At 42.6% G+C, this 26,635-nt stretch overlaps 1 protein-coding gene across 1 annotated transcript in view; it reads right to left on the bottom strand.

Moving 5' to 3' along the window:
* Nucleotides 1-3,316: 3,316 nt before the first annotated feature.
* Nucleotides 3,317-26,635, bottom strand: part of LOC139801796 (uncharacterized) — a 31,893-nt gene continuing 8,574 nt past the window's right edge. Inside the window, exons 5-11 of the mRNA XM_071756456.1 lie at nucleotides 21,286-21,522; nucleotides 19,967-20,044; nucleotides 18,508-18,724; nucleotides 13,736-13,944; nucleotides 13,144-13,216; nucleotides 8,561-8,678; nucleotides 3,317-3,662 (exon numbers count right to left, since the gene is read on the bottom strand). Coding sequence (XP_071612557.1) covers nucleotides 3,467-3,662; nucleotides 8,561-8,678; nucleotides 13,144-13,216; nucleotides 13,736-13,944; nucleotides 18,508-18,724; nucleotides 19,967-20,044; nucleotides 21,286-21,522 — 1,128 coding nt within the window. The 3' untranslated portion in view covers nucleotides 3,317-3,466. The remainder of the gene's footprint in view (nucleotides 3,663-8,560; nucleotides 8,679-13,143; nucleotides 13,217-13,735; nucleotides 13,945-18,507; nucleotides 18,725-19,966; nucleotides 20,045-21,285; nucleotides 21,523-26,635) is intronic.

Here is a 26,635-nt window from a genome sequence, read left to right as displayed (position 1 = left end):
TAAACCCAAGATTTAGGCAGCTTTAGTATTCCACATTATGCTAATGTTTGACAATTACTAAGTGTGGGTATCAGCCAGCATTTTTTTTTTTTTTTTTAAGTTTAATTTAAAGCAATTTGACATGGAAAGGTTATTACTGTAGTTGCCAATAAAAGCTGTACTTTTAACATAAGTGTACACCAAGCCCTAGGGTATGTGACTATTATCTTTTCTGCAATTATGTGGTGTTCTACATAAATGTTTAAAAAAACCTTAGAAATATCAAAAGTACTAACTTAGCTGCAATAAAAAGTTGAGGAGCAGCGCTGGGAAGCCCGGTTCCTGCAGACACAACACAGGTTGAGGTTTCCTCCTAGAGGTACCGCCGGGAACGGCGGCTCTGTCCGCACCGCTCCGCCCCTGTCCGCAACGAGATGCCCGGAATATCCTCACCAAATCCCGATGCTTCCCCCCGCATCCCGCAGAAAGGCGCTTTTTTTTTTTTTGCTTTTTTTTTTCCTTTTTTCCTTTCTTTCTTTTTTCTTTTTTCTCTTTTTTTCTTTTTTTTTTTTCTTTTTCCTTTTTTCTCTTTTTTTTTTTTTGTTTTTTCTTTCTTCTTCTTTTTTCTCTTTTATTCTTTTTTTCTCTTTTTTCTTTTTTTCCTTTTTTTCTTCTTTTTCTTTCTTCCTTTTTTCTTTTTTTTTTCCTTCTTTTTTTTTCCATATTTTTTTTCTTTTTTTTTTTCTTCCTTTCTCCCATTTTTTCCCCCCTTTTATTGACAATCCCCCCCAGGTTTCTGTGCTAAGACAGCAAAACTCCAGCATGGCATTTGAGTTTTTTCCCCTTCTAACTGGAAATCCCTGCTTCCACCTGCTTTAGGGCTGTGTTGCCAGAAGAGACCCCACAACTGGAGCAACAAACCTCAGGGAGTCCCCATGCCCAGGGAGAAGCCCCCCCACAGCAAGGCAGGGGCCCAACCATCACACAAAATTTGGTCCCACCAGACAGGAGCATCAGTGCACTGCCAGCCCTGCCTTTGGGTGGAAATCAGCCTTTTTCCCCAGGAAATGACAAGGAAGACCACAAAGAGCCCCTGGGTATAGGTGTGTGGAGGAGAGAGGTGAAGATGTGTCCTCAGGAAAGCTCAGGCATGCTTGGGGAGAGACATTTTCTTCCAGATAACTGCTCTCCTTCAGGATTCATTTATTTGGCCCAAGTGAAGATGCCACAAGATGCTCATGGCAGCATCTCCAGCCAAGGTCCAAGCCCCACATCAGCCTGTGCAGGTAAACTCCTCTCTGCTCTGCTTGCTCAGCCCTTCAAAGGCAGAGCCTGGGGGCAAAGACATTAGAGTGAGACAAGCTCTAGTCCAAATACTGCAGGCTGCTTAGTTAAGAGATAATTTTGATTTTTTTTTTTTTTTTTTTTTTTTTTTTTTTTTTTTTTTTTAAGTCTGGAGGCTTTGGTCTGGGTTTTCGTTTTGTTTGGGGTTTTTTTTTTCTGTCTGGGTTTTGTTTTAAAAGTTAACTTGAAGCTTGAAAAAGTCATAGCACCAGAGTGGCTGGCTGAAAAAACTGTTTCCCAAAAACACCCAGCACCAGGGCAATGAACTTCAGCTTCCTGCCCTGCCCTGCCAGCGCCTTGTGCTGCTAACCTGGAACCATCTCCAGACAGGGAAAGGGAGTTCAGCCTCAGCAGCTGCTCAGCCCTTTGTCTTTCTGCTGAGAAAATGAAAACATTGGTTAACAGCTCCAGTGCCAACTGCAGTTCATGTTTCAAATTAGTTTAAGTTTGTTATTTTACACTTTAGGTAGGAGCTGCAACAAACCCTTCACCAGCATAGTATACAAGCCCCTCTAGGATCCTTTGGAAGAGCTCCTGATGAGTTCACCAATGTTTGCACATTAACCTTTGGGTGAAAAGCCAGCCAGAGGGATGTGAGAACTCCGCCGAGCCCTCCAGAGCATGACACAAAATGATGCAAGTGTGGGAGCTGGGAGAGAAAAGGTTTGGTGAGCCCAGAAAAAATAATAAAACGTTTAAATCCTTAATTGTTTTTCTTGAAGATTTATCCAAAACTGAGCTCTCCTTAAGCCTGTGAGTTTGCAGAGCATTGTCAATAAATTAGATCATGCACACAAGGCAGGGATTTCAAGCCAAAAAGCTCTAGCCCTGAGTCTCTTCACAGCAACACTCCCCAGAAAAACGGCTGGAGATGAAACATGAGATATGTATTAATTATCAATGGTCTAATAGAAAATTTAATGAAGACAAGTATCTTCTTGCACTTTATCCATGATAACGATGATGGTACGTCAGCGAGATGCATACCTTACTCTGTGGCAGTGAATGTCAAGTCTGAAGCCATTATAGCAATTCACCACAATAATGGCTGGCCAATGTATGGACTTGTAGCACTTCATCAAAGTAATGACAGTCATCCACAATTATTTATGTTATGGTAACAAAGAGCTGCCAAATGCAAAACAAATGACAGGAGGATTTGCAAGTGAATTCCTTCCCGTAAATTCTCCTTGGGTTATGCTTAAAGGCCCTCAGGATGGAAGGCTGCACAAACCCAGAGCTATTGTGCCACTTTTTATTGCCTACGAGCCATGAACCCAGTGCTGCTGCTCTGCAGCTCTTCAGCCAGCAGAGATGTACTGACAGCATTTGAGCTGTCCCTGGTTTACACCCAGGAGTTGCCTTCAGAATTTTACAGGAGTTAAAAAAAAACATATTTGGAAGATGACCTCTGCTTACATCTGCCTGTTAAGAGAAACAAAGACCCAGTTGTACCAACACTAACACACTGAACTTACAATATACGAGCAGTCCCCACTTACCTCGATGGTGGTTGGATTAGAGACATTATTATTACCAACCAGGATCCTCTGTTAAGAGCAGTAATTTTCTTTCAGGGGCATTCATGTGGGTGTTTGTATAAATACACTGTCAAAAACCTAGGAACACCAGCAAATATAAAATGGTGACATTCAGGTTCAAATGCAATGAACTAATTTATTTTTTTTTTTAAAAGCAGCATCCAACTGTTTTTCAGCACTCGCAGATGTCACTGGAACAACTTGAATACAAAAAAACTGCCTAAGAACAATATACTACGGAGACCAGCTAATATTAATTGCTTTAAAAAATGCTCCCTGTTTAAGTAAATAATAGCCAAACCTCCCTGCAGTAAATGTGCCTTCATATCATTAAATACCAACGTAACAGCAATCTGAATGCATAGTGAAAAGCATGAAAATGTTGAAAATGTTGGATTTTTTTTCTTTTTTTTTTCTTTTTTTTTTTTCTTTTTTTTTTTTTTTTCTTTATCATATAAGTCTCCAAAGCAACACCCAGAAAAGAAAACAATCATATCTTCCCAGCTGCTCATTTAACCACCCAGGCCAAAACTCCACGAAACTCTAAGACGCGTTTTCTGAAGCGAACTCTGCCCTTGAGAGAAGACGCTGGAGGACGCCCCTCACCACAGGCTCTGGCCACCCTCGATGACCAGATTATGGCCTGTCATGTAATCTGAGGCTTCAGAGGCCAAATAGACAACTGCAGCCTGGAGGTCAGTGGCCTGGGCCAGCCTCCCAGCAGGGATGTCCAGGAGCCAACGTTGCACCAGCGGCTGCAGCTCCTTGGAGCGGATCAGCGGCGTGTCCACGATGCCCCTGTAAAGAGCAGACAGGCTGTGAGGCTTAGAGGGTTTCTTTAAAATTATTTCATACTGTGTTCATAGATATAATCAGTTCACCCCTTAATTTTAGGTTACTTGTCATAATTTAATGGGTTTTTTTCTATAAACCAGGAGTTTGGTTTATAGAACCAAACTCAAAAAGTCCTTCGACTCTTGGCAATGGTTTTCCTTCCACCTATTTCTTATCTTTTTGCAGCATGTCACACAGTGGGTTTGTGTACAAGCCAGAAACTGAAAACCACCCTACTTCCTATGTGTCAAAAAAACAAGGGACACAAAAGCCAGAGCCCTCCCGGGCACCAGACCCTTTCCTCACAAAAAAAGAAGAGGCAAAGCTCAGCACAGAACCCTCAGTGCTGTCCCCCTCAGACCAACAAATCACCCCGCATTTACCCATCTTTCTTCTTTCACATTAATGAGCAGCTGCCCCATTTATTAAAACTCTGCTACGTTCATTTTCTTCAGGTGCCCCTAAAAATGAGTGATGCTTGGGAAAGCACAGAGCAGGGTGAACATTTGGCTGGCGTTTCTGCCTTTAACTGCGACTGATTTGTCATACTCCTCCTTAACAACATATTTGTATTTTGCAAAATGTATAATTTTTTTTTTTTTTCAGGCCCTGAACAAATATATTTACATAACTGTGTCTAACGAGAAATTACATTTAACTTCTCAGAAATGACAATAAGTAAAACCTGAACTGCCAATTCCACTTCATTAGCGTGGTAGAAATGCATTCCAAATGTTAATAAAAATTCCAACATGCTGATAAATTAGCGCTTCTAAGGAGCATGTGACACCTTGGTTAACATATTCAACCTCAATTATATTTCTCTTCAGCACCCTGTTATCTGGAACCTTTGCTGGCAATCAGAGGTGCTGTTTTTCAGCGGCCAATTTTCTAGATAATGTAGCTTATCAACACTGTGGGTAAACTTGCCAATGAAATCAGGCTGCACTGAACCACACACACGCTAATTGCATCTCTTTTTTATGCATATTTACAGACTGTCACTTCAAAGAAATCAGTGGCCCATTGAGGCAGCCAGTTAGCTGGAAGAATTGCCTCTTGCAAATGAAAATTAGCAAACAAGCTAGTGATAAATATGAAATGAACAAAGTATAAAAATACCCATTTTGTTCTGAAACTTCACCGGCATCCCAATTTCTACTTCCAAGGAAACAAATTTTTGAGACACGCTGGATTCTGCGTATGAGATTCACCTTTTGTTTTAAATGAAGGCTGAAACCTCCTATTTACACTGTTACAAAGTGAAACTAATTCAGACTTTCCCCCAAACATTTCTTTTCTCACGAATCAGGCAGGATTTAAATATCAGCTTTAGTTTTTTATTCTAATAGTCAAGAAGCACCAGAGCAGTTCAGAAGCTGTGAGAGATGCAGCTCACTTAAGCTCTGACAACGTAATAAAATCAAACACATTCCAGCATAAAATTGCAGATGATTTACTTATTTCCCCCAAGAACAGCACCCCTGCTTTCCCCCCCACTCTGCCAAACTCCTTGAAAACTGTTTTTCTTCAGAAAGAAACATGCTTTGAGCAGCAGATGTGACATATACTGGACTCCTTTCCCTCCCATGCCTCTCACCGTGCTTACAAAAGCATCAGCATAATCATCCTGGCTTTACACTATCAGAGCTCAGAATAAGATCTATCTGATTATACAATTATTTTTTTAAAAAATTTACAGATATGTTGTAAGCCCAGGGAACTGCATATCAAGAATAAGGCAAACAATCCTCCAGAACAACAGATTTTGCTAAAAAGAGGACACTTTTTAATGTGGCTGGGAAAATGATCTTTGGTCTGATCACTGAAACCTGTAAATAGCAGCACTCTGCCTCTCACTGGACCTTTCTTTGGGTTGACTTCAAGCAGCAAAAAATTTAGATGTGCAACCAAACTTCAGGACAAAGTTTTTGTTCTAAAAATGAAGGGGGAAAAAAAATACAGCGTGAAACTTAAAAGTTGCAAACACACATACTGATGGCACTATAAATATTAGGCATGTCATTGATACTACACATCTTCTGGGAAGGCTTTGGTGCCAAGTTGGGCAATTTAATGTTGTCGAACCCTTTTAGGCAGATTTTAGTTGGCTTCTAACCAGTTCCAGCAAAGACAACTGCCAAAGCATTAATTCCCTACCTCATCTCATATGCAGTGCTGAGCCTATCAGTACTTTCTGTTGCATGTCAATGTAATATCAAACTGCTGGTTCCTTAATGTTAGACATGAGCATCAATATTTCATTATTGATACACAGGACAATTGGAGACATTAGGAAGAAGGGAAAAAAAAAAAAAAATGGGCTGGGGGGGAGGAGAACCAACCAAAAACAATTGTCTGAAACATTTCCATTTCGAGAGACACATTAGGAAAAATATCACTTACCAGATACTTAACTGGAATTGTTACGTGTGCTCAATCCCCAAATGAGAGCAAAAAAAAGATTCCATCTGTATGTAACTTGATTTCTTTCAGATGAGTTATTAATTTGAATGAGTTAAGTACACTCCACTTAATCAGGAAGTGTTTAATCAAGAGATCCACTTAATTGGGACATCTCCCAAGGAATTAGATTTAAGTCCAAAGATACTTACCAGCAACAACTGCTGCTTAATGGGGATGGTAATGCTGCTTAATTGGGATGCCTTCAGGTGATGCTGGGGTGCTCCTTCTCCTGACAGCTCTGCTTCTCCTTCCCCATAATGGGAAACCCAAAAACTGTCCTGATCCTGCCCTACCTGCTTTCTGACTCCTCATACCCACCTAAGAGCCTGTTACAGCTCCACATCCTTCCAGGGGAACAAGGTGAGTGTGCAAGGGATGAAGCTTCTTTGCACATCACACCCTAAATCCAAATCCCACTGCAGCTCAGCAGTGGGTCTGTGACAAGCTGGCCTGGCTGTGGGTTGAGCAGAAGATCAGCTCCCAGCTGCCCATCACCAAAGGTCATTGCATTATGGCATTTTATCCTATTTTATCCATAATCATCCTAAGGAGTCTGCTGTAACATTTTATGCACTGATAACTTTTACACATTGCTCTGCATAAGTGTTATGCACTCACTAAGAAATTAAGTTGATAAAAAGTGACCAGATAGGAAGAGGGGAAAAAAAGGTGAAAAGATTGCATGATAAAATACTGTTAAAGGCCAGACTGGAATTTTTGGAGCTTCAACCAGAGGCAGGCTGAGAGTTCCCTAAAGCATTAGGACAGTCACGAGTAGGAAGAGCAAAGGACAAGGGCACACTTCCATATCTTACTTATCTACAGGTTATCTTGGGTACCATCATGCCCCATATCTACTTAATGTCTCCAATTGTCCTGTGCATCAATAATGAAAAACTGATGCTCCTGTCTGACATTAAGGAACCAGCAGTTTGGAATCACATTGACATGCAGCAGAAAGTACTGAGAGGCCTTGAAAAGGGTGATTTTTTTTTTTTCCTCCATCTCCAACAATTGCCTTCAGAAACATGATTTCAGTTAAATTCCAACTTATACAAAACAATGAGTTTTTATCATTGGGTGGGGATTTTTTTAAATTTCTATAAATCTTTTAAAAATGGGTAATTCCTCATTTAAGAGCATCCTCATCCATAATGTTTGTGACTGTGGCACTGCTACCCCACCTCCAACAGTAAAAATTATCCATGTATTTTCAGACAAAGCCAGGACCATCTGAGCTTCCCTAATTCCTTCCATCTCCCCTGGCTCCCAAACTCCAAATTCCCTAGAACAGGCTATGGGAACACTCTTGAGGAGCTGATTTTTCAGCATGGGGAAAATCCCCTCAGAAAGTAAGATGCTGCTTATGGAACCTGTGGATCACATCAAGTGAAGGCTGGAATCACTGGGATAATTACTAATAAATAATCATAAAATAAATAACAATAAAATAAATAATCATAAGGAAGAAAGTACAAGGAAGTGGAGAGCAGACCAAAAGTAACAGCACGGGCACTTGCCTATTGAGCTCTGTGCTTTTTTTCTTTTCTTCTTTTTTTTTTTCCCCCTAACTCCACTTGTGGATTAAAATATGTAATTTGTTTTTCCTAATTTGATGTACATTATATCTTCATTATTACAATTTAACTCCTGGGTTAAAATCCTGCCCTTCTCACTTACTCTGATTGACTTCACTGGTCTACAGAATTTGACCGCTTCCAATTAACGCTGCCCACTTGGGTTTGTGCTCAGCACTATCATGCACTGTTAATTGTTTAATAAAATGCCTGTGTTGGACAAGTGTGTGAGAAACAGGGGAAGAAAAAGTCTATGTGGCAAGAAAACTACGTGAATAAATATCACAAAAATCAAACGTACAGCTTTATGCCTCTGAAGAGAAGGAAAATGTAATTTGTAATAAATATAGATATATATTTACAAAATTACACCTGGCCTCCTGTGATTGTCAGAGCTGAACAGTATCTCAATTACAGCAGCACAATGTGGCTTTTAAAGTGCCTATACATTTGTCTCAAGTAAAAAGGGGAAAGAGGTACTGTCTATTAAGTGTCAAAAGCCTTTTCTTTAACCACAGAAGGCTTGGACAGACTAAGGAAATATTTCATCTGGAAGAGAAACGCTAAAAACTACCCTTCACATTTTTGGAAAACCTATTATCAAATGCTAAAACCTCTTCTTAAATCCTTGAGTATACACAGCAACAGAGCAGGCTGGGTTCTAAGTATTTAAACCTTTGTTAAGGGAAAAGACAACATAAAAAGGGTTGCAATCCACCTGCTAATTAGAAACTTTATTTGCTGAGATCCTGCTCATCCGAGCTTCTTAGAAGATTTCATTCTCTTTGTGCTTTCAGACTGAGACTGTGTTTTACTTACGGGGAAATGCAGTTGACTTTTACTCCTCTGTCAATCCACTCGGTTCCTAATGTCTGCGTTAATTTTACGACCCCAGCTTTCGAGGCGTTGTACGCCAGCTGCTTCTGTGGGTGTGGGACTGGAAGGGATTCAGAAAGAGAAAATTAGTTATTCTCCACAAACTGAGATAGCTCAGAGCCTGCCTGAACAATTCTCTGTATTAAGATGAATTACTGGATGTTTTCCCCCTGCACCAAGCCGGCAGCGAGAAGGATTTAGCTGCCCACAAAACAAAACTGTTTTGCCATCTCTGTTTGCCTCAGCAGGTAGGGAACTGGGGAAAAAAATGGGAAAAAAATAAAGAAACAAAGACATTTAAAAGGTTCTGTATTTGGGCAAAATCAAATCCGAGGTATTAAACATACCTAGGCAATACTTCATTAATCCCAAGAAAGATAAATAGTTATATACACATATGTATTGTAAATGTATGTGTGCTTATTACAAAATACTAAAATACTTTTAAACTCTAGTACTAATAAAATATAATGTACCATAATGATATATTATGTATTGTATCACATTACATAATATAATCCATTCTATGTTGTAATCTGATATAATTTATATGATATCATATGGTATAAGTGCACACTATATTTTATATAACTTATCTTAAACATAGCATCCTGGAACAAATTCTTCTCCTTAATTTTAAAATTATCCGTAGTCTGAAGCAAATACATCATATTATCTAACCAGTGTTTGTGTGGATGTGAGCACAGGTGTGTCCTAAAAATTCAGAACACCCACCACTTCCAAAATCTGAAGCTTTTGAAACTGTTTCAGCGATGTCACCCGTCAGTCAGGGAGGGAAAATGATCAGCTTGCTAATTACAATGTTCATGCTTGTTAGTGCTGTGTGCTCCGGAGGCTCTGCCCCTCCACCAGCTCTCACACTTGCAGTATTCCCAGGAAAGCTACTTAAGGACACATCCCCAGTGGATGGAAAGTGCTTTAAACCCACCAGAGTCAAACCAAGTCGTTCCAGCTGCTGGGATTTACACCCACCAAGTTTTCCTTCTTGGACCTTCTGGCCACCATCAGGACTTCATTAAACAAACCCAGTGCAAAGCACTGATAGGTGATCAGCCCCATACTGGCACTGAGCACTTCCAAGCTGCTGGTTCTTCCATGCAAGGGAAATCAGTGCCTAATATCAGGAATCACAAAGCCAATTGTATCCTGTGGGATACAGCCCTGAAAACAGGGAAACTGAGTCTATGTGAAGAACAGCCAGAAATCCCCATGATGCTTGGATAAAAGCAGGTGGGAGGCAGTGGTAGAGGGCATTAAATTGGTCTGAATTTTTCAAGTTGAGCTGGTGCATCAGTTCTAGATCACCACAGGCCATGATACCCCAACACATCCACTATTGCTTCCATTGCCTAAACCCACTGGGTTTGTGAAAGTCCATTTAATGAGTGGGAAGCAGATACTAAGCAAATTGAGTTACCCAAACAATGAAAGAGCAAAAAGCCCTGACACAAATTACTGCACTTGTGAATAGGGAGCATTGCCTTGAGCACAGATGTTTGTGAAGAAATTTAAAGCACACACATGATGGGAGCAACAATTAGTTTTGATCTGTTAGGGTTTGGTTTTTTTGCATGCACTGGAAGTTTGCTCAACATTTGGAGGCCTTTTGCTTGCTCCAATGAGCATTCCACACCATGGCTCCCCTCTGCCAATATTTATTCTGTGCTCCTTTTTTGTTCAAGATGAAATAATTCACATTTCAGCCACTTTGCCCTCTGCCTGTGGCTGCTGCCCCTCAGCCTCAGCACTGCCGTGCAGGCTCTCCAAGAGATGTGGAATGTGATTTCTTGATTAATTGCCAGGCATCAGCTCCAAGTTACATACAACTTCGGTAGTTAACCTTGTGACCTCCCAAAAGCAGTTCTTTGCTAAACTTTCCAAACATGTCTGTTTGTGATAAATCATTCAGCATTTGCTACATAGAAAAGAGTTTTGGCACCACCTCTGCACCTCCAGCACATGTGGGTGAGAACAGCAAGTGGGTGCCAGCTATCACAGGCAATTTTCTGACTCGGGAAGGGGGGTCCTCAGATGGGGTTTTCAAGAGTCCTTCCATGCACATGCTTTTGTCTTCATAAGGAAGGTAATTCAGAAGGTGAAACTTCCCTTCCTGAGACACTTGGCCCCTCTCGAAGGGAAGAGCTCAAGAGGAAGGCAAGGAAGGTTCTGAGGCTCTTGCTCTGGGTGGGGTTTCTGAAGCTGAGCACCCTGCTCCTCCTCCTGTACCTGAGGTGGTCTCTTACAGACAGAAGAGCAAATCTGTAACCCTCCGTGTTCCTACAAAAAGGGGCTTGAGCTTGTGAACAAAGCTTTGCCTCTGGCAGTGTCACCAAAACCACCTGAATTTATAAGGCTTCTGAGAAGCAAGGCCACTCATTCCTGTTTCACATGAGAAGATGGGAGGAGAGCAGACAACAGATGCTGCCACCATCAGCCACGTTACATTTTAAACACCTGACACTACTTTTTTTGTGACCTTGGTTGGTGCATAAGGCTTCTAAAACTGACCTCAAAGCAGCCACCTGATGTTAATGAGAGGTGCACATGGAGAGAAGAAGACCAGGCCACTTACCACTAAAGATATTCCCTATAAAAATTCCAGATCTAAGTTACATCTGTGCAAACCGTGGAGCTGCAGCAGCCTCGTCTGCCCTGCTGAAGCATCCGTCTGGATTAACTCCAGTGAAATACCAGAATCAAAATGCACATATGCAAAATGTATGCAGTTTATCTTCAGTTAATTAAAACTGATTCTGAGCAGTGTATCTGGAAAAATTACAAACAAAAACCTTCCTCTCCTGCTAAGAGGCTCCTCATTTTTTCTCTATCTCTGAGGAAGGACTCAACCTACTGGGAAAAAAAAAAAAAAATCCCCTAACTATTTCTAGTAACATTTCATACTATGCCAGTTGGCCAACATACTTAAATAACCAACCAACCAACATATTTATTTAACATTCAGCAGATGGACATGATATGAACATCGTGGTTTTCAGTCGTAGTTTTATAACTACTAGATTTTTGCAATGCCAAGATTCAAACAGGTTCAGAAGGTAAATGCATTCCCCTTAACCTCTGGCCTAGCACACATTAACTTCCAATGACATTTAAATGCATCTCCTGATGACCCTTCCAGGCTGCTCTTAGGTTTGCTTTCCAAGGTTCCTTCCTGCTCCAGGTCTGATGCTGCCCTCAAATGTGATCCCCATATGGGTCTCAGAGCACAGCAGAGCTGTGCCAGGGCCTGATGGAGAAGCTGGGCACTGCCTGAGCATCTCTGGGCTGCAGGAGCAGGGCTGGGAGCAACGTGCCAAAACAGCAGCCCCCCAGTTGGTGCCAGTTTCCAGACCTTCATCACTTTCCCTAAGCTGGAATGCCTCCCAGTAAATTTTTTTTTTTTTTTTTTTTTTTACAACAATAATATGGTCGGTGACAGCCCAAGCTCAGAGCAGAGCCCCACAGAGCATGAAAGTCTGGGGTATATGAAATTTAAAGCTCTACATTCTTGTCAAGAGTATTTTTCTTTGGGAAATTCTGTAACTCTACAAAGCTGGAGTGGAGGGAGGGATGGTGCCTGTGTTTAAGCAAAAGTAAAACAGCTGGTAAAGACACTTGAAAAAAAAAGATTAACAACAACATTATAAATGCATTTTTGAAGAAACATTTAAAGTTACTCTGTAATAAACTGAGCAGAATGTCAGAGAATGTCAAACTGGGCACAGTAAAAATAAATGTTATTCCCAAGGAAAATAAAAAGACTGCATATTTATGTAATATTCAGCAGATGGACATGGTATTAATACAGGGGTTTTCAGTTGTACTTTTATAGCTACTAGATTTTCTTGCCTAACTTGGCAACCCAAGGCACTATTTGATTTTTGGATTTGGACAATACTGCAACAGATGTCCAGACCAATAAAATAAATTCCTAAAGGGCTCTGCTTAATTTGTGTAATTGATCAATTTTTGTTACATGGGCCTCAGCTCACCAGCATGTAACTGCCTTCCAGATTAGCTCAGCAGTGGGGATTTCATTCCATATGTTCCAATGGTTCATTGGCACTTTGACCACACTGCTGATTCAGCAGCCTTGGTGCAGACACCTGTTGGCAAGGGTAATGAAATAAAGCTGCAGGTTTCGGGGTGAAAAAATGGCACAAAAGCTTTTGGGTGGCCTGTAAACTCCTTGGGTGCCCAACTCTTGCACTCAAAGACGTTTTCCTGACAGCAATGGGGAATTCACCAGCACCTTTCCCGTGTCATCAGTGCCTTGGGAGTCAGAGAAGGTGACTCCACCTCTTCTATAAAAAGTAATAAGTGCTCTAAAACATCGAGGACAGATAAATGTTGAAAAATGACATCAATAAAAATTCTGTAGTACATTTCCTCTAATACAAAATGTCAGTGATTTACTCCTTCCCAATACAGGTTTAATTGATTCAAATAGCATCGGTAGTAATTAAAATATGGATTCTGAAGCACAACTGTTAGCTCTCATCACTCACCTATTAAACTTGCCATGGATGCTGTGTTAATTATCTTCCCATACCCTTGATTCAGCATAATGCGGCCTGCAGCCTGTGACAGAAATTAAAGGAAAGACCAGTGACCCTTTTTGTGATTGTGCTAATAATGACATGATAATAAATTAAGTCTTCACTTTTCAGAAGAGTTTATGTGCTAACACATTTTTTTTTTAAGCACTTGATATAAAAACTTGGTATAAAAACGGCTGATGCAGGAAAAAAACCCTTCGCCATTGCAGACCCGCTTTGCTGTTGGCAGAATTTTTTCAAAATAATCACAAAACTTGGGAAAATTTCCTGGCTTTCAGGATGTGTCAAATAATCACCCTCAAAAAAATCTGGCTATTTTTATATACCTGAGTTTGGGCAGCCAGTAAGCACCTGATGCTTTCGAAAAAATTCACCAAAATCCACAGCTGATGCACAGCACATCTCCCCTTAACTTTACCAAAACAAAGAGAAATATAAATGTGATAATTAGGAAAAAAGTGTTATTACATCTTAGTTAAGTAAAGGCTTAGAATACCATTGCCCATTTGCAAACCAGACCAGCACAGCATTTCCCACTTACTTGGCAGCACAAAAATAATCCCCTCAAATTCACATTAAAAGTTTTGTCCCATTCTTCCAGGGAAGTATCTTCACTTGCAGAGTTCATGTTGATTCCTGCATTATTGCAAGCAATGTGAACTGTGCCCCAGCGAGCTACAACTGCATCCACAAACCTCTGCACATCCTCAGGTTTGCTCACATCTGCTGCCAGGGCAATGCCTTTAATCCCTGTGTTAAAATAAGAGCCATGAAGTAAGAGGGATTCACAGAGGAAAAAAAAAAGAAGAATCTATTTTGTGACTGATTATTAAGTCATATATATTTACATATATGCATTTGTAATGTATATATTTACATATATGCCACTTTAATTCATTGCTCCACACAAAAATGTTGCTACCTGGTGCCAGGTTTGCAAACACCAACCCAAGGGCTGAGTGGAACCTGGCACTGAAGGAGGACGAAGCTTTGAACACTGCACCATCTTCTGTCCAAACCCTCAACTGCATCCTCCTCCTCCTCCTCCTCAAGCACTTCCACAGGGAGCATCCTGCACTGGGGCCTGGATGAGAACAGCTCAGGAATAAGATCAAGCAAAGGGCTCTTTCACTCTCTCAGATGCAGATGGTTTTTAGGTTTTTTTTTTTCCTCTGAATGAACTACAGCATGCAGGCAGCTGGGAATCTCAGACCAAAGCAAACCAGTTTTTAGTGGGAGCTAACTGGGAATACCAGCAGGTTCCCAGGTATGGTAGTCCCAGTGTCTGGCCTCATTCATTGCAAAACACACTACTGGAATAACACAAGTGTTTAGAAGTGTGGAGATAGTGCATGCAAAAGTTGTACTTTTTTTTCACGTAAAAACCCAGGCAGTGAAATTTGCACCAGGTGTGATCCATAAATAGCTTCACTTAATATACTAGGAAAATCATCTTTAAATACCCTTATATTAAACCAAACGAGCAGCCTACTGAGGTACCTGATGCCAATGGGATTATACCCATCCTGAAAGCCAAACCCAGGAAGGCTTGTGGGGAAATGGGTCCTAAGTCATGGGAGGAGGCAGCTGCTGGGGCTGGACCATAGATGAGCAGTCTGCCAGCAACCTGTACACAGGTAGGAAGTTACAGTTGTTAAGGCAATTTTTTTTTTGTTTGCAGTTAAAAAAAAAAAAAAAAAATTATTTCCCATTGGTCATTTAGATCATTCCAATGAAAAATTTAAAAGAAGTCTTAAAACTTATCCTAGGAGGACAGGTGAAGACTCCAAAGTTGAAGCTTTGAGATGGAGGCTTCCATGAACACAAGGCAAAACAAGAACTGCCCAGTGATGTTTGAAGAAAATTACAGGGAAAGTGGCTTTTGGATGGAAAAGCTTGATCTCCAGTGCCTCCAAAAGCTTTCTGGAGCACCTGCCCCTGGGTGATGCTGCTCTGGGCTGCTCCCTACATTGGGCCATGGGAGCTCATGTCCCCTCTTGGCCTTCAGCCATGCCATGGTGCCCTTGCTCTCCATGGCAGAGAAAAGGTCAGGCTCATAGTACACCACCTACAAAAATAAATACACATTCTGCCACAAAACAAGACCTCTTCTTTTATCACAGGTTTTATGCTAAATATGCTGAAAGAATAAGAACAGCCAGACAGCCCCCGTGGCTCCTCCTAATTGTTATCAAGACGTGCAGGGAGCTGCTGCAATCTTTCTTATTCAATCTACAGAGAAAATGGGTGCAAGCGTGTTACTAATGGTAACAGAACGAGGCTCTTCACCTGCCCTCCAACTCTCACCCCATTTGTGGCTTCATCTTACACAACAGTTCATAAAAACAAGACAAAAGGTGCCCTGCGTGAGTGTCTCACAAGCCAGCACTGAAGGCACACTCACTTCAAACCAGAGCCCCACACTTGACCTGAATCAATTCAGCTGATATCCCTGCACTTCCAAGGAGGAATAAAAAAAAACCCCACACTTTATGTCTCTCCACTCCTCCCCCCTCCTAAACATGTTAAAAATAAAATAAACTCTGAAAAGATGGCTTCAGATCTGTAGTCATAACCAAAGGTAAGAAAGCCAAAACATGACCATCCTGCCACCTGCACCTCCAGAGTCCTCAGTTTAGTTTTGTGGTGCTTCTGGAGGTATTTTTTAGGCAGAGGAGGTGGGGAGGAGCCCAATGGCTCCGTGCTGCAGAGGCAGTGATGTGCTGAACCTGCTCGAGGTGCCCTTCTGCAGGGGACAGGGACATCCCCCCTCCTCCCCTCCCCTTCCACAGGGCTTCATCTCTGCTCTCTCTGCAGACGTGGAAGAATCCATTGCATAAAGACAAGAAGATCAGAAGTGACATTGTGGGGAAGGCATTTGCATAGTTTACAGTGAAAATGCACATTTTAAAAATCCCATCAGACTCATTCCTCCCATAAGGTAGAGGCAGTGATTCCCCCCTGAAGACAGAGGGGTATGTAGTGGAAGGTAACCCTCAGGATTTTTTGGTTATGTTTCATCATTTTTGGTTCTTCTGTCAGGATCCATTAGCAACTGTTGAAAGAGGTATTCACTCAGGAGCTCAAACCAAAGACCCCTATAGCCAAGGGAGATACACCCGAGCTGTCTAACAAAGCTAAAACTGAGATCACAGAGGTTCTGATGTTTAAAATTCATCATTAAATGATGGCACCATCCCAAAAGACAGTGAAGGGCTCCTTGGTATAAGAAGTAAAGGGGGTTTAAGAAAGCTAAGCAAAATGTTTTGAAAAAGTATCGAGATAACTTGGGGCACCACATTTCCAACTTCAAGTTAAAGACCCACAAGCAAAAGGAATGGGGAGAAATCCCAGATCTTTTGTTCTTATTACAGGAGGAAAAATATGTGTTAATGCTATGAATGCTTCAGTTTACTCACCTGAGTAAAGCTACCTGAACCTTTTTGCAAAAATTTATTTCCAGCAGAATATGTTACTTCTTTGAAGCCAAAATGCTTCGTGGAAACATCTTGATTTCAACAAAAGTTTTCAAGGGAAATTTTCTGAGGTCCAGGCTCGACTCTCCAGTTACCTCTAGAGGGAAAGAGATTGAAAACCTGACCTTTTCAGATCCTTTCCAAAAACGGGCATTTGGATATAATTCCCTTTCACAAAAGCATTACAAAGTTTGGGTTTCATTCCAACAAGGAATGGTAATAAATTTGAAACCTCAAAAATCATCATGAGATGGAATAGATGTGCCCTGACCAGCTGCATTGGTCAAGCTGATAGAAAACACTTGATCTCAAAGGATAAAGTTATATAAAGATTGGGAAGACTGATTTTCTTTACTTTAGGCTGCAATAATATTTGTTGTGCTTCACAAACTCTCCCACTGCATTTTGTAACACCTCCCAATATCTCCTCTGGGCTTGCAGCCCAGCAGTGAAGGAGCAGAGATACAGGGCAGCCAGTGAAAGATGGAAAATCAAACTCCTACTGAAAATCCCCTGGAGAAAAGTTAAGTGAGGTTTCGAATTGGCTGCTGGCATCCCAGGTTTCAGAGCATTATCAAGGAGCCCATTTCTATCTGAATAGCTCTTCTTGATATGCAGGATCTCACTGGGAAAAATGTCCAAAAAGGCAAGGTAACTCCTAGGGTATAACTACTTGGTGCCAAGACCATCTGGTTTCAGTGCATAAGAGAATGGAAACCTTCAGGGAAAGAGGGATGACTCAAGAATTGATAATAGGAACTGGACATTTTCTAGTCTAGGTGGTTCTTTTGGGATCAGATCATCAATCAAAGCTTTAACCAGCACACTGATACTCAGGGTGGAGTCTCCTGCTTACCAGAGCTGGGATCATACAGGACTTGCTAAGATGTTCTCTGCAAGAGGCTCAGAGTGGCATCAAAACCATCCCTCACCCCTTCCTTCCTCAGGAAACTGATTGAGGATGGGTGACAGAAATACACCCGGAGGGGCTGGGGAATATGGTTTTTCAATGGTCCAATCCCTTTCTGAAGCCAGAGTGGAAACAAACACCGGTGACTGAATCCACATGGGAATTCCTTGGCCAAAGCCCAATCTTTAGAGGCAATGAAGAACTGAACTTTGAAGAAGGCTCAGTTGTACCCTCACAAAAGGAATTATAAAATGAGTAACATTTCCTTTCTTTTCTCATTAAAATTGTATTTCCAGTTTTCTTTTTCCCCTTTACAATTGTAGTGTAGCAAAACTCCAGGGGGAAATTCCATTTTATGTTAGGTTTTCTGTTTTTACAGCTAAAACAGAAGTGGATTGCTGAGCATTTTACCTCTTACTTGGGATTTTAGTTATTATGTATATTAGTATTTTGTTCTCTATCTGATCTTGCCTGCACAGCTGAGGGTTTCAAAACTGACTTTGCTTCAGTCTGAGGCCACACTGAGAGGTTCAGGCTGACAACACCTCTGCCTTGGTTTGGTGTTTTTTCTGCATGGTGTAGACATGAGGTATGGAGGAGGTGTCACAGAGGGGGGGTAGGTGCTAACAAGTTCATAGGCTGTGGTTGTCATCCATCCTTAGTGAAGCCTGAGGTGCCTTGGCTGCAGACAACATCATCCCAGTGACTGCTGAGGGAATGCTGAGATCCAGCCTGGGCAGGAGAAGCTTTGTGGCCATTCCAGGTACTCACTGTTTGAAAACCTTCTGCTCTAACTATTCCCTGTCAGAAGGGTGGAAGAGAACTGCCCCACAGAGGAAGGGCCAGGTCTGCCAGAGGGAAGCAGTTCATGACAACCCATCACTGGGGCCATCTCCAGCAAGACCTACTGGGCAGGCTTGGTCTTACCTTTGAGGCTGAGCTCACACACCACAGCCTCTGCCTTTGCAAGGACCATGTCCACAACAGCTACTTTAGCCCCAGCTTCACCCAGAGCATGAGCAAAGGCTCTCCCAATGCCCTGCCCTCCTCCTGTGACAAAGGCCACCTTCCCATCCAAACGCAGGCGGTCGAGGATGTGGTGCTGGTTAAAACCCCAGAAGACTTCATCCCTCACCACTTCTTTCTACAACAAAAGCACATACAGAATGGTTTAGGTTAGAAGAGACCTCCAAAATCACCCAATCCAAGCTTTGACCGACACCATATACATGGCACAACAAGGTGCCAAGGTCAGGGACAGCTCTGGAGGGCTCCGCTTGTGGGAATGAGGTGGGAGCACAAAGTGGGATCCCCGTCTTCTTGGCCCATTCCTTAACACCAAATGTGTGACTGATTAAAGCCCTAAAGCATCCTTATCTCTGCAGATATTGGCCTCAACAGGAGAGCCAGGTATGGTATTTCCTGACCCTGCTTCCCATGGGGTCAAGTACAACATCTTCAAAGATGACTGATTAAGTCTCCCAGCTACTTCATCCCAAGGCCCAATCCTGCCCTCAAGCTCAGCTGGTTCCAGAAAGGCACAAAGGCTGAGAACAAGTTTCCAAAGGCAGGATTTGATTCAAGTGGAGTGCAATCAAAATATCTTCACAAGGCTGGTGCACAAATAAAGATATCAGCCAATAACTTACACCAAGCTGTCATCTGATCAGCTGCCATACATCATTTCCCCCCTGACTGGAATCAAAATGGAAAATACAAGATGTTTAAAATCTTGAGTTTCAAATGCCAGGAATTACCAGTGGGTGTAGCTTTGGGAGCACTCAGAAATTGCAAAACAATCAGGATGTTTGGGTCTGGATTTACTGAGTCAGGCCATTATGGTTCCAGATGGAAATTTCATTACAGCTGCATGATGCCCTCTATATAAAATGGAAAAAGAAAAATGCACCATCTTTTCTATAGGACAAGTAAAATCTAAGGCCATAAAAAAATTCAGCTCAGAGACCATTGGAGGGCATCATGTGATGCCTCGGGGGAAAAAAAAAATAAAATAGAGGTACTTCAGAAATATTACATTGGTTCATTACTGGGCTCCTGTTCCATCTGCCCACACCCTCCTGCACGGGAAGTACCAGAGACTCCAGGGACAGACTCCTGACAAGCAGCATTCCAGCTGCTCCGGGGATTTATCACAGCACCAGCATGGCTGATCCAAAAGACTTTGCATGGAATCAAGATTTAATAGCTCTGGTATAACCCTGGACTCCTGAGGTTAATACTTGCCAAGCCTTAATCTGCACAGTCTATGCTGCACAACAGAACCTGAGTTTGGGTTCTTGCCACCAAAGGCCTGGAAATTATTTGGTCATTGTCCACAGCAGAGCCAAATATTTCCCAGAGGGACTCAGAGAGAGGAAATACACACCTTGGGTTCAATCACTGCATCTGGAGGCACAGGGCTCCTTCGAATGATGCTCAGTCCCCCCTGCACAGGTAAAATTATCTGCAAAAGTAACACACACACACACACGTGGTTCTCAACTGCTTTGTGCCTGGATTTCCACCACCCAAAGTCCACTGAAATGAAGGATAGTCCTTCCTTCCTTAGGCCACGGTAGCTTCTCTCCTATTCCTATTCTTCAGCTGAAATTCCTTCCAACACAAATATGTCAGGCATTTCTATTTGCTCACATTCCAAACTCACAGCTTCCACAAATGCCAGGAGGGAAAAAAAAAATTTAAAAAGCAATTTTGTCTCTCTAAATCAGTGCCAGCTGCTGGGGTTTCTGGGTTTCCACTGTCTGGCTAATGCTGTCATAAGGATATTTCAGTCTTATTCCTGGAGCTCAGCAAACCACACTAGGAATGCTTTGGTGTTCTTCAGCATTTGCTACAACATCTGTCCTGCACCCACAGAGGAAGGTCAGAGGATTTTGCCACATACTTTCCCTGATACCACTATCACATTCAGTGCTGGGGGTTCAATGCCAGTATCAAACTGTCAGAATATTAGATATGGAAAGAAGATGCTTGTGACATGCAGTCAGTGGCTACCAGTGAGATTTAGGGCATGGAAAATTGCCATTCATCATTCCCTCCTCTACAAAGCAAAGCTGTTGCTCCTGATATGTTGGCTGGAAGTTGCACTGGTGATAAAGCAGATACAGGATCCCAGGAGGCACCTCTGGAGGCCTCCTCTGACCTGCAGAGATTCCTCACACCTGAGCCATGGAGACCTATGGCAAGAGGGCATGGAGAGGGAAGCACCTGGGAAGGAGGTGGCAGAGCTCACCCAGCTCCAGGACCAGCCCTGGAGAATATGTAGATACTTTTGCCTCTAAAAACAAAGTATATTGTTTATGCATCCTGGTTTGTTTTTTTTTTTTCCTCCTGCTGGAGTGGGTCTTGGTTGACTCCTGTTGTGCTGGTGATGCCCTAAAGCCTCCAGAGCCTTCAAAGCAGGGTGGTGGTTCCTTGGCTGTAGTGTAGAGCTGATTATTCACTCTTAAGTGCTCCACTTTTCTCCTGCCTTTAACACTCTATATGATGTAGACAGAAAACAGAGACCATTTCTGAATATAGAAACTCCTAGACAGAGCTCAAGTGAGGTGAATTAGAATGAAATTGGAGTTCATTTTAGGTCCTCTGGATAATGGCACCAACAAAAGAAACATTTTAAAGAGTACTTTGCAAAATCCATAGATACAGTGCCACGGGCACCTTAACCAATTGCATTGCACTAACCTGCTGAACACGAGGATCTGAATTAATCACTGTATTTAGTTTTCTGACAGCTAGTACATTTTCATCAGCTATGTTCTCCAGGTAGACTTGTCCTTTCAGGAGTGTATTTTCGACACAGATCACTCCACCCATTCTCAGCAAGTGGTTGTCCATGACAAAGCTGTAGCAGTCAACAGCATTTCTTTGATCAGCATCAATAAAAACTATATCAAAATCCTCATCCTCAGCACGTAATGCCTGGGAAAATAAAAATGTATTGGAGAAAACACTAATTATTTACCTGAAAATTTAGTCTTGCTATTAAAATGTCCCTTATATAAAATTCAAACCAGAGGGAACTCTGGTCTTTTCTGGTAACATTTCTAGAATTCTGGAGACCTTGGGAGATTTCTGTGCTTTGCAAACCCTGGTGCCCAAAAGTCTGAACCTCTCAAAGAAAATCAGGCCATAAATGAGGATGGCTCATCCCAGATTGTGGTGTTGAGAGTGACAGCAGCCACATCTGCATATCTGGAGTCACAGCAAATTGATCCATCAGGCTGAGGGAGAGGACTGGCACCAAACCCTGTGCCTGAGGGGCTGCAATAACTTATCTCTTCTCAGAAGAGGAACTATCAACAACTTGAAGAGGGGCAATTCTCCCAGGCTGGGAAAAACGAGGCAGAAGCCTGATCCTGGGAATAGCAAACCAGTGCATCTCACTTCAGTGGCAGGAAAAATGGTTGAAATCCCAATTAATAATAGAATTATAAAGCACATAAAAGAACAGGTCACGATAGAGATAAAGCAGCACAGCTCCTACGAAGGAAAATGATGTTTCTTTAATCTCAAAAAATGCTTTGGAGGGCTCAGCAACAGAGAAGATAAAAGAGAACTGGCTGCTATCATCTAATTGGATTTTCAGAAATGTGGCACACCTTCCCTCCAAGCAGGCTGCTGATGATAATGTATAAAAGTGTTGATGGATGACCAGATGGGAGCCTTTACAGCCTTCTCCTGTGGCAGTTAATGCACTCGCTGCCCAAGAGGCTGAGATGGAATATTTCAGATTCCATCTGGGACTATTTAACTGCATCTGTGTGCGTTGCAATGAAACAACAGCTCATCCACCTATCTCAGCAAGCAAAAAGCTTTCAAAAGTCTTGGCATTTCGAGTGAAAAGAGAAATAATTATGTTTTCCAGAACTCACTGTTTCTACCACAACTTTTAACAGTACTTCTTGCCTCCAGATTTCTCTTTTGTGTTTGGAGACATTGTGCACAATGAGTGATGAGTGGTCCCCTGGGATGTACCAGAGGAAGCATCAATAACAAATGGCAACAGAATGTGAAAAACTGATTTGTTTGGGGGAGTGAGGTTGATGGCTCCCAAACAGAGATTTCAGGCATCTTTCTGAAGCAGAGAGAGCATCGTTCAGGGGAGGAAATATCAGGAAGTGGATCATTGAAATTATTCTGAATTATTCTATTGTGCAAAGTAGTGTCCTTGTGAGCTTGCTAGTGCCTCAGAAATTAAGCCTGCCTGAAAGCCTGGGTACTCACACTGAATTGCAAATGTTTGATAGCACAGCAGCTCTGCCAAAAGCATTCATGAGTCCACATTTAGGACACTTTTTGATAGTACACTATAATGAAATTTTACCTTAAGGCCAAATATATTCTGGTTTACAATAAACATAGCAGAAACTGGGACACCTGGTTTCCTGGGATTTATCCTTTCATGATGCCCTGGTTCCCATACTGGGGGTGGAAGCAATGGGAACATTTTTGCCACTGTGGAAGAGGATCTGATATCAAGTTGCCTCTCAGCCAGTCTGTCCAATGCAGATACTTCAGGAAGGGTCAGTAGATGGAAGTTGGGAGGAGGAGTCCATCAGGAAGAGAGATCAGAGCTCTCACTCCCCAGAGAGAAGAGCCAAAGCCAAATTCAAGTAATTATCATGACTTATCACTACTTTCCAACTTGTAACCTTCCTGGGCAGAGGAGGTGGGGGGCAGACATTCAGAAGCAGATGTGGCCATCTCTGAACATATGTTACTACTGCCCTGTAGTATTGCTCCCTAATGAAAAAAAAAAATCTCACTTTAATGCATTGACTTCATTAGGTCCATATGGAGTTGTGTAGCTCTTTGGATATTAGCTGGACTTCCTATTTCACCACTCTTTCTTTACTGTCTGCTTGCTGACAGCTTATCTTCTCCTTATCTATCTTCTGATACAGATAAACCATCAGCTTTGCCTCTAGAGCTGCCTCTAACCAAGAGGAGAGTAGCCCAAGGAATGGGAATGTGCTCTGTTTCCTGGAGTTCCTTGGCTAGCAGAACACAGAGCACCTGGACAGGAGATCACAGTGTCCAGGCTACCCTGGAGAAGGTTTTCTCCTTGCCAGCATCCACAGACTGAAAAAATAATAATAAAAATAAAAAAGCTATTCTACTGGTAGCTCTGACTGGGATCTAAGCATTGGAACAATCAGTGATGGGGATCTTGCTGCTGTCCCCCTCTCTCTAAGTGGAGGAGAGGATTTAAGAGGGGCTTGACCACCCTTATCCTCCCAGAAGAGACTGGGCCAGGCCAGGGTCCCTGCCTGGGACCTCCCAGCACGTTGGAGCTGGTTTTGTCCTTTGCTGGGAGAGCAGCAGAACCCAAACACCTCCAACTGTGAGGAAAGCTGAGATCCAGAAGGAAATAATCTGCCTGCAAAATATCCTGCTGAAACTAATTTCCTGAATGTTTACAGTGCAATCTCTGCTCCTTGCTACAGAGGCATCATAGATGGTAACAGATGGCAACAAGAAGTGTCTTAATTCAGAGCAAATTTGGCTAAAATTAACGCTTTTGCTTACAGTGAGTCATTAACTTCCTTTTGGACTCAAAAAGAGGGGGGGGGGGAAGAAAGAAAAGAAAAAAAAACCAAAAAACCACAACTAAACTTGTAGCACTGCATCACATAGAGAAGATGCACCAAAAGGTAGCACAAGTAAGGGCACAAGAACCCTGTTGAGGGATAGGGCAAAAATCAGGGAGAGGACATCCTGAATAAAAGCATGAATGAATCTTCTGCCAAAGCTCAGAGAAAATCTGATTGGAGTCCTGATCAGAGGCAACACTCTCTCATAAGGCACATCCAAATTCAATCAGAAAATAAAAAGACTGTCCAGTTCCTTTGATATGGATCATACAGTCAGCGTATTTGTAATAAAGATGTACTCAAAACTTATTACCTTCCCCATGCCTTGTTCTTGACCTAAATGTAATAGCAATGCATCCTTCGGGTACACAGAATACATGAAAAAGTACAGCTCCCTTTTAAAGCACCATTAGAATATTTTACTGTATGTGGACATACACTCTTGTTACTCCTAAATGCTATTCTATTGAGTACAGTTTATATTCACCAGCAAAGCTAAATCTCTAGGGAAGCTAGAGAGGGAATGCAATTTCTAGTAATAACAGCTCACAACAGTGAATACTATCCACTTATCCCCACAATTTCCAGCTATTTTGGACTCCTTTCTGAATTAACCTTTCATATCAAAAGGAGCAATTCTGCACACTAGAGACTCCGACACAATTTCATGCATAATTTATTCACTCAGTTCAACATTAAACGCAGAGTCCTTGACTTTGTCAAGGTGGATTCTGTTGGCAGACTTCACAAGCAGCAAAACAGGAGAAATGAGATCTGCAGCTCAACCTCTTCACCTATTCTGTCTGGTAAAAGGAGGGGAAAAAAGAAAAAAGAACCCCCTGACATGCTTGCACAATGCCCTGCAATCAGCAGAATCTGTGGCAAACACGCCGCTGTTTTGCGTGTTGCCTTTTCCATCTTAACATGGAAGGATCAAAAAATCACGGATGGGAATTAATATCCCAGTGGTTTGCATTCCCTCCAGACTTGATCCTGCATCCATTGTTCAACCAAAAGTCATCTGGGAATTCAAAGAAGCTCTCTGCAAAATCAGGCCCTGGCAAGGGGCATGAACCAGGCTTGGCACGGACCGAGGGAAGGACTGAAGGAATTGTTGGGAAAGGTTTGGGAAGGCTGCCCCAGCCCACATTGAGGAGGTAGCTAATTCCCACTGAATGCACCTGTACCAGAGGCTGAGCCCAGGGAAAATCTTCCCCTCAGCCCACACTTTGAAATATTGTGTAAAAAGGACTTCGGGCCCCTGGGCACAGAGGTGTGTGCCATGGTGTATCTGAGCTACATTCTTTGGTGAGGACCTGACCTGCCTTGGCCCTCCTGTCCCTCACACATGAGAAAGGTGGATTTTGTTTTTTCCATTGTGCCCTCAGGTACCAAATGAACCCCACTGTGTCCCTGAGCCCTGCAGCTCCTGTCTGGTATTTAGCATCCTTTGACAGCTCAAAATCCCAGATGTTTTGCAGCTGGCTCTGAGCTTGGACAAGAGACAGGAAAACTGGCCAACATTGTGCAATACTGCAAAGGAGCATAAGAGGCTTCAGAAAGCTTGGTCAGGGTGCTGCTAAGGATGGGTGAGCTCCTTTAGTGATGCTTTTCATTTCCTTACGGTTCTGATGGGCTGTGGCTGCAGGCAGAACCACCAGAGCCACATGGGTACCACTAAATTCCTGCTGTCTGAGGTGCATGGCCACAGATGTGTCACATCCCTGTGGCAACTCCTGCAACATCTGGCAGCCTTGCTTCCCAAGGGCATCAACAGCAGATGTGGACACAGCACTGGACACATCCTGCAGCTCCTGATGGCAACTTCTATCTGAGGCTGGGATGCAACTCTTGGGTGGTTTTAAACCAGGAGTGAGAGTACATCACCTAGCTTCTGGAAGTATGGACTTGATAAAACAGAGTTTCACAAAGCAAAAAAGGACTGCCCTGCCAGGTGGTGTTATTTAGTTGGCATATGACATTTTTGTGCTTGGAAAAAGTCAGTGGAGCAAGGAAAATCCTCTGCTCCCAGGAGCAAGCACTGCAGCAGATAGGTAGAAATCCTGCCCTTTTGTACCCAGCTTGGAAGGAAAACTCAGACACAGTCACCACAGCAAGAAAGCTGCGGTAGACACCTCCAAAGAGCAACTGGTGGGTGAGCCTCTGTCCTCTTAATTTCTCTAGAGGGGACAAAAATGAAACCCAGGGCTGCAGACACCACAGACAACAAAGACAATCCCTGCAGCCCCCCTGCAGAGGATGGGGACAGCAGTATGGATCTATTCCATCTGCTCCATGAAGCTGAGCAGTGGGAACTTGGCTGGGCCATCCCTGACCCATATCCTGCCTGAGATTCCCTCATCTTCCTGCTTTCCAGCATGGCCACGTGGCAGTGGAGGAAGCCACAGGTCTCCAGCCTAAAGCATCCTTGGAAAAGG

This window comes from Heliangelus exortis, chromosome 12, assembly GCF_036169615.1.
Source record: "Heliangelus exortis chromosome 12, bHelExo1.hap1, whole genome shotgun sequence".
NCBI lineage: Eukaryota > Metazoa > Chordata > Aves > Apodiformes > Trochilidae > Heliangelus > Heliangelus exortis.
The sequence above is the reverse complement of the archived record's forward strand: the minus strand, read 5'-3'. Positions and strand labels throughout refer to the sequence as shown.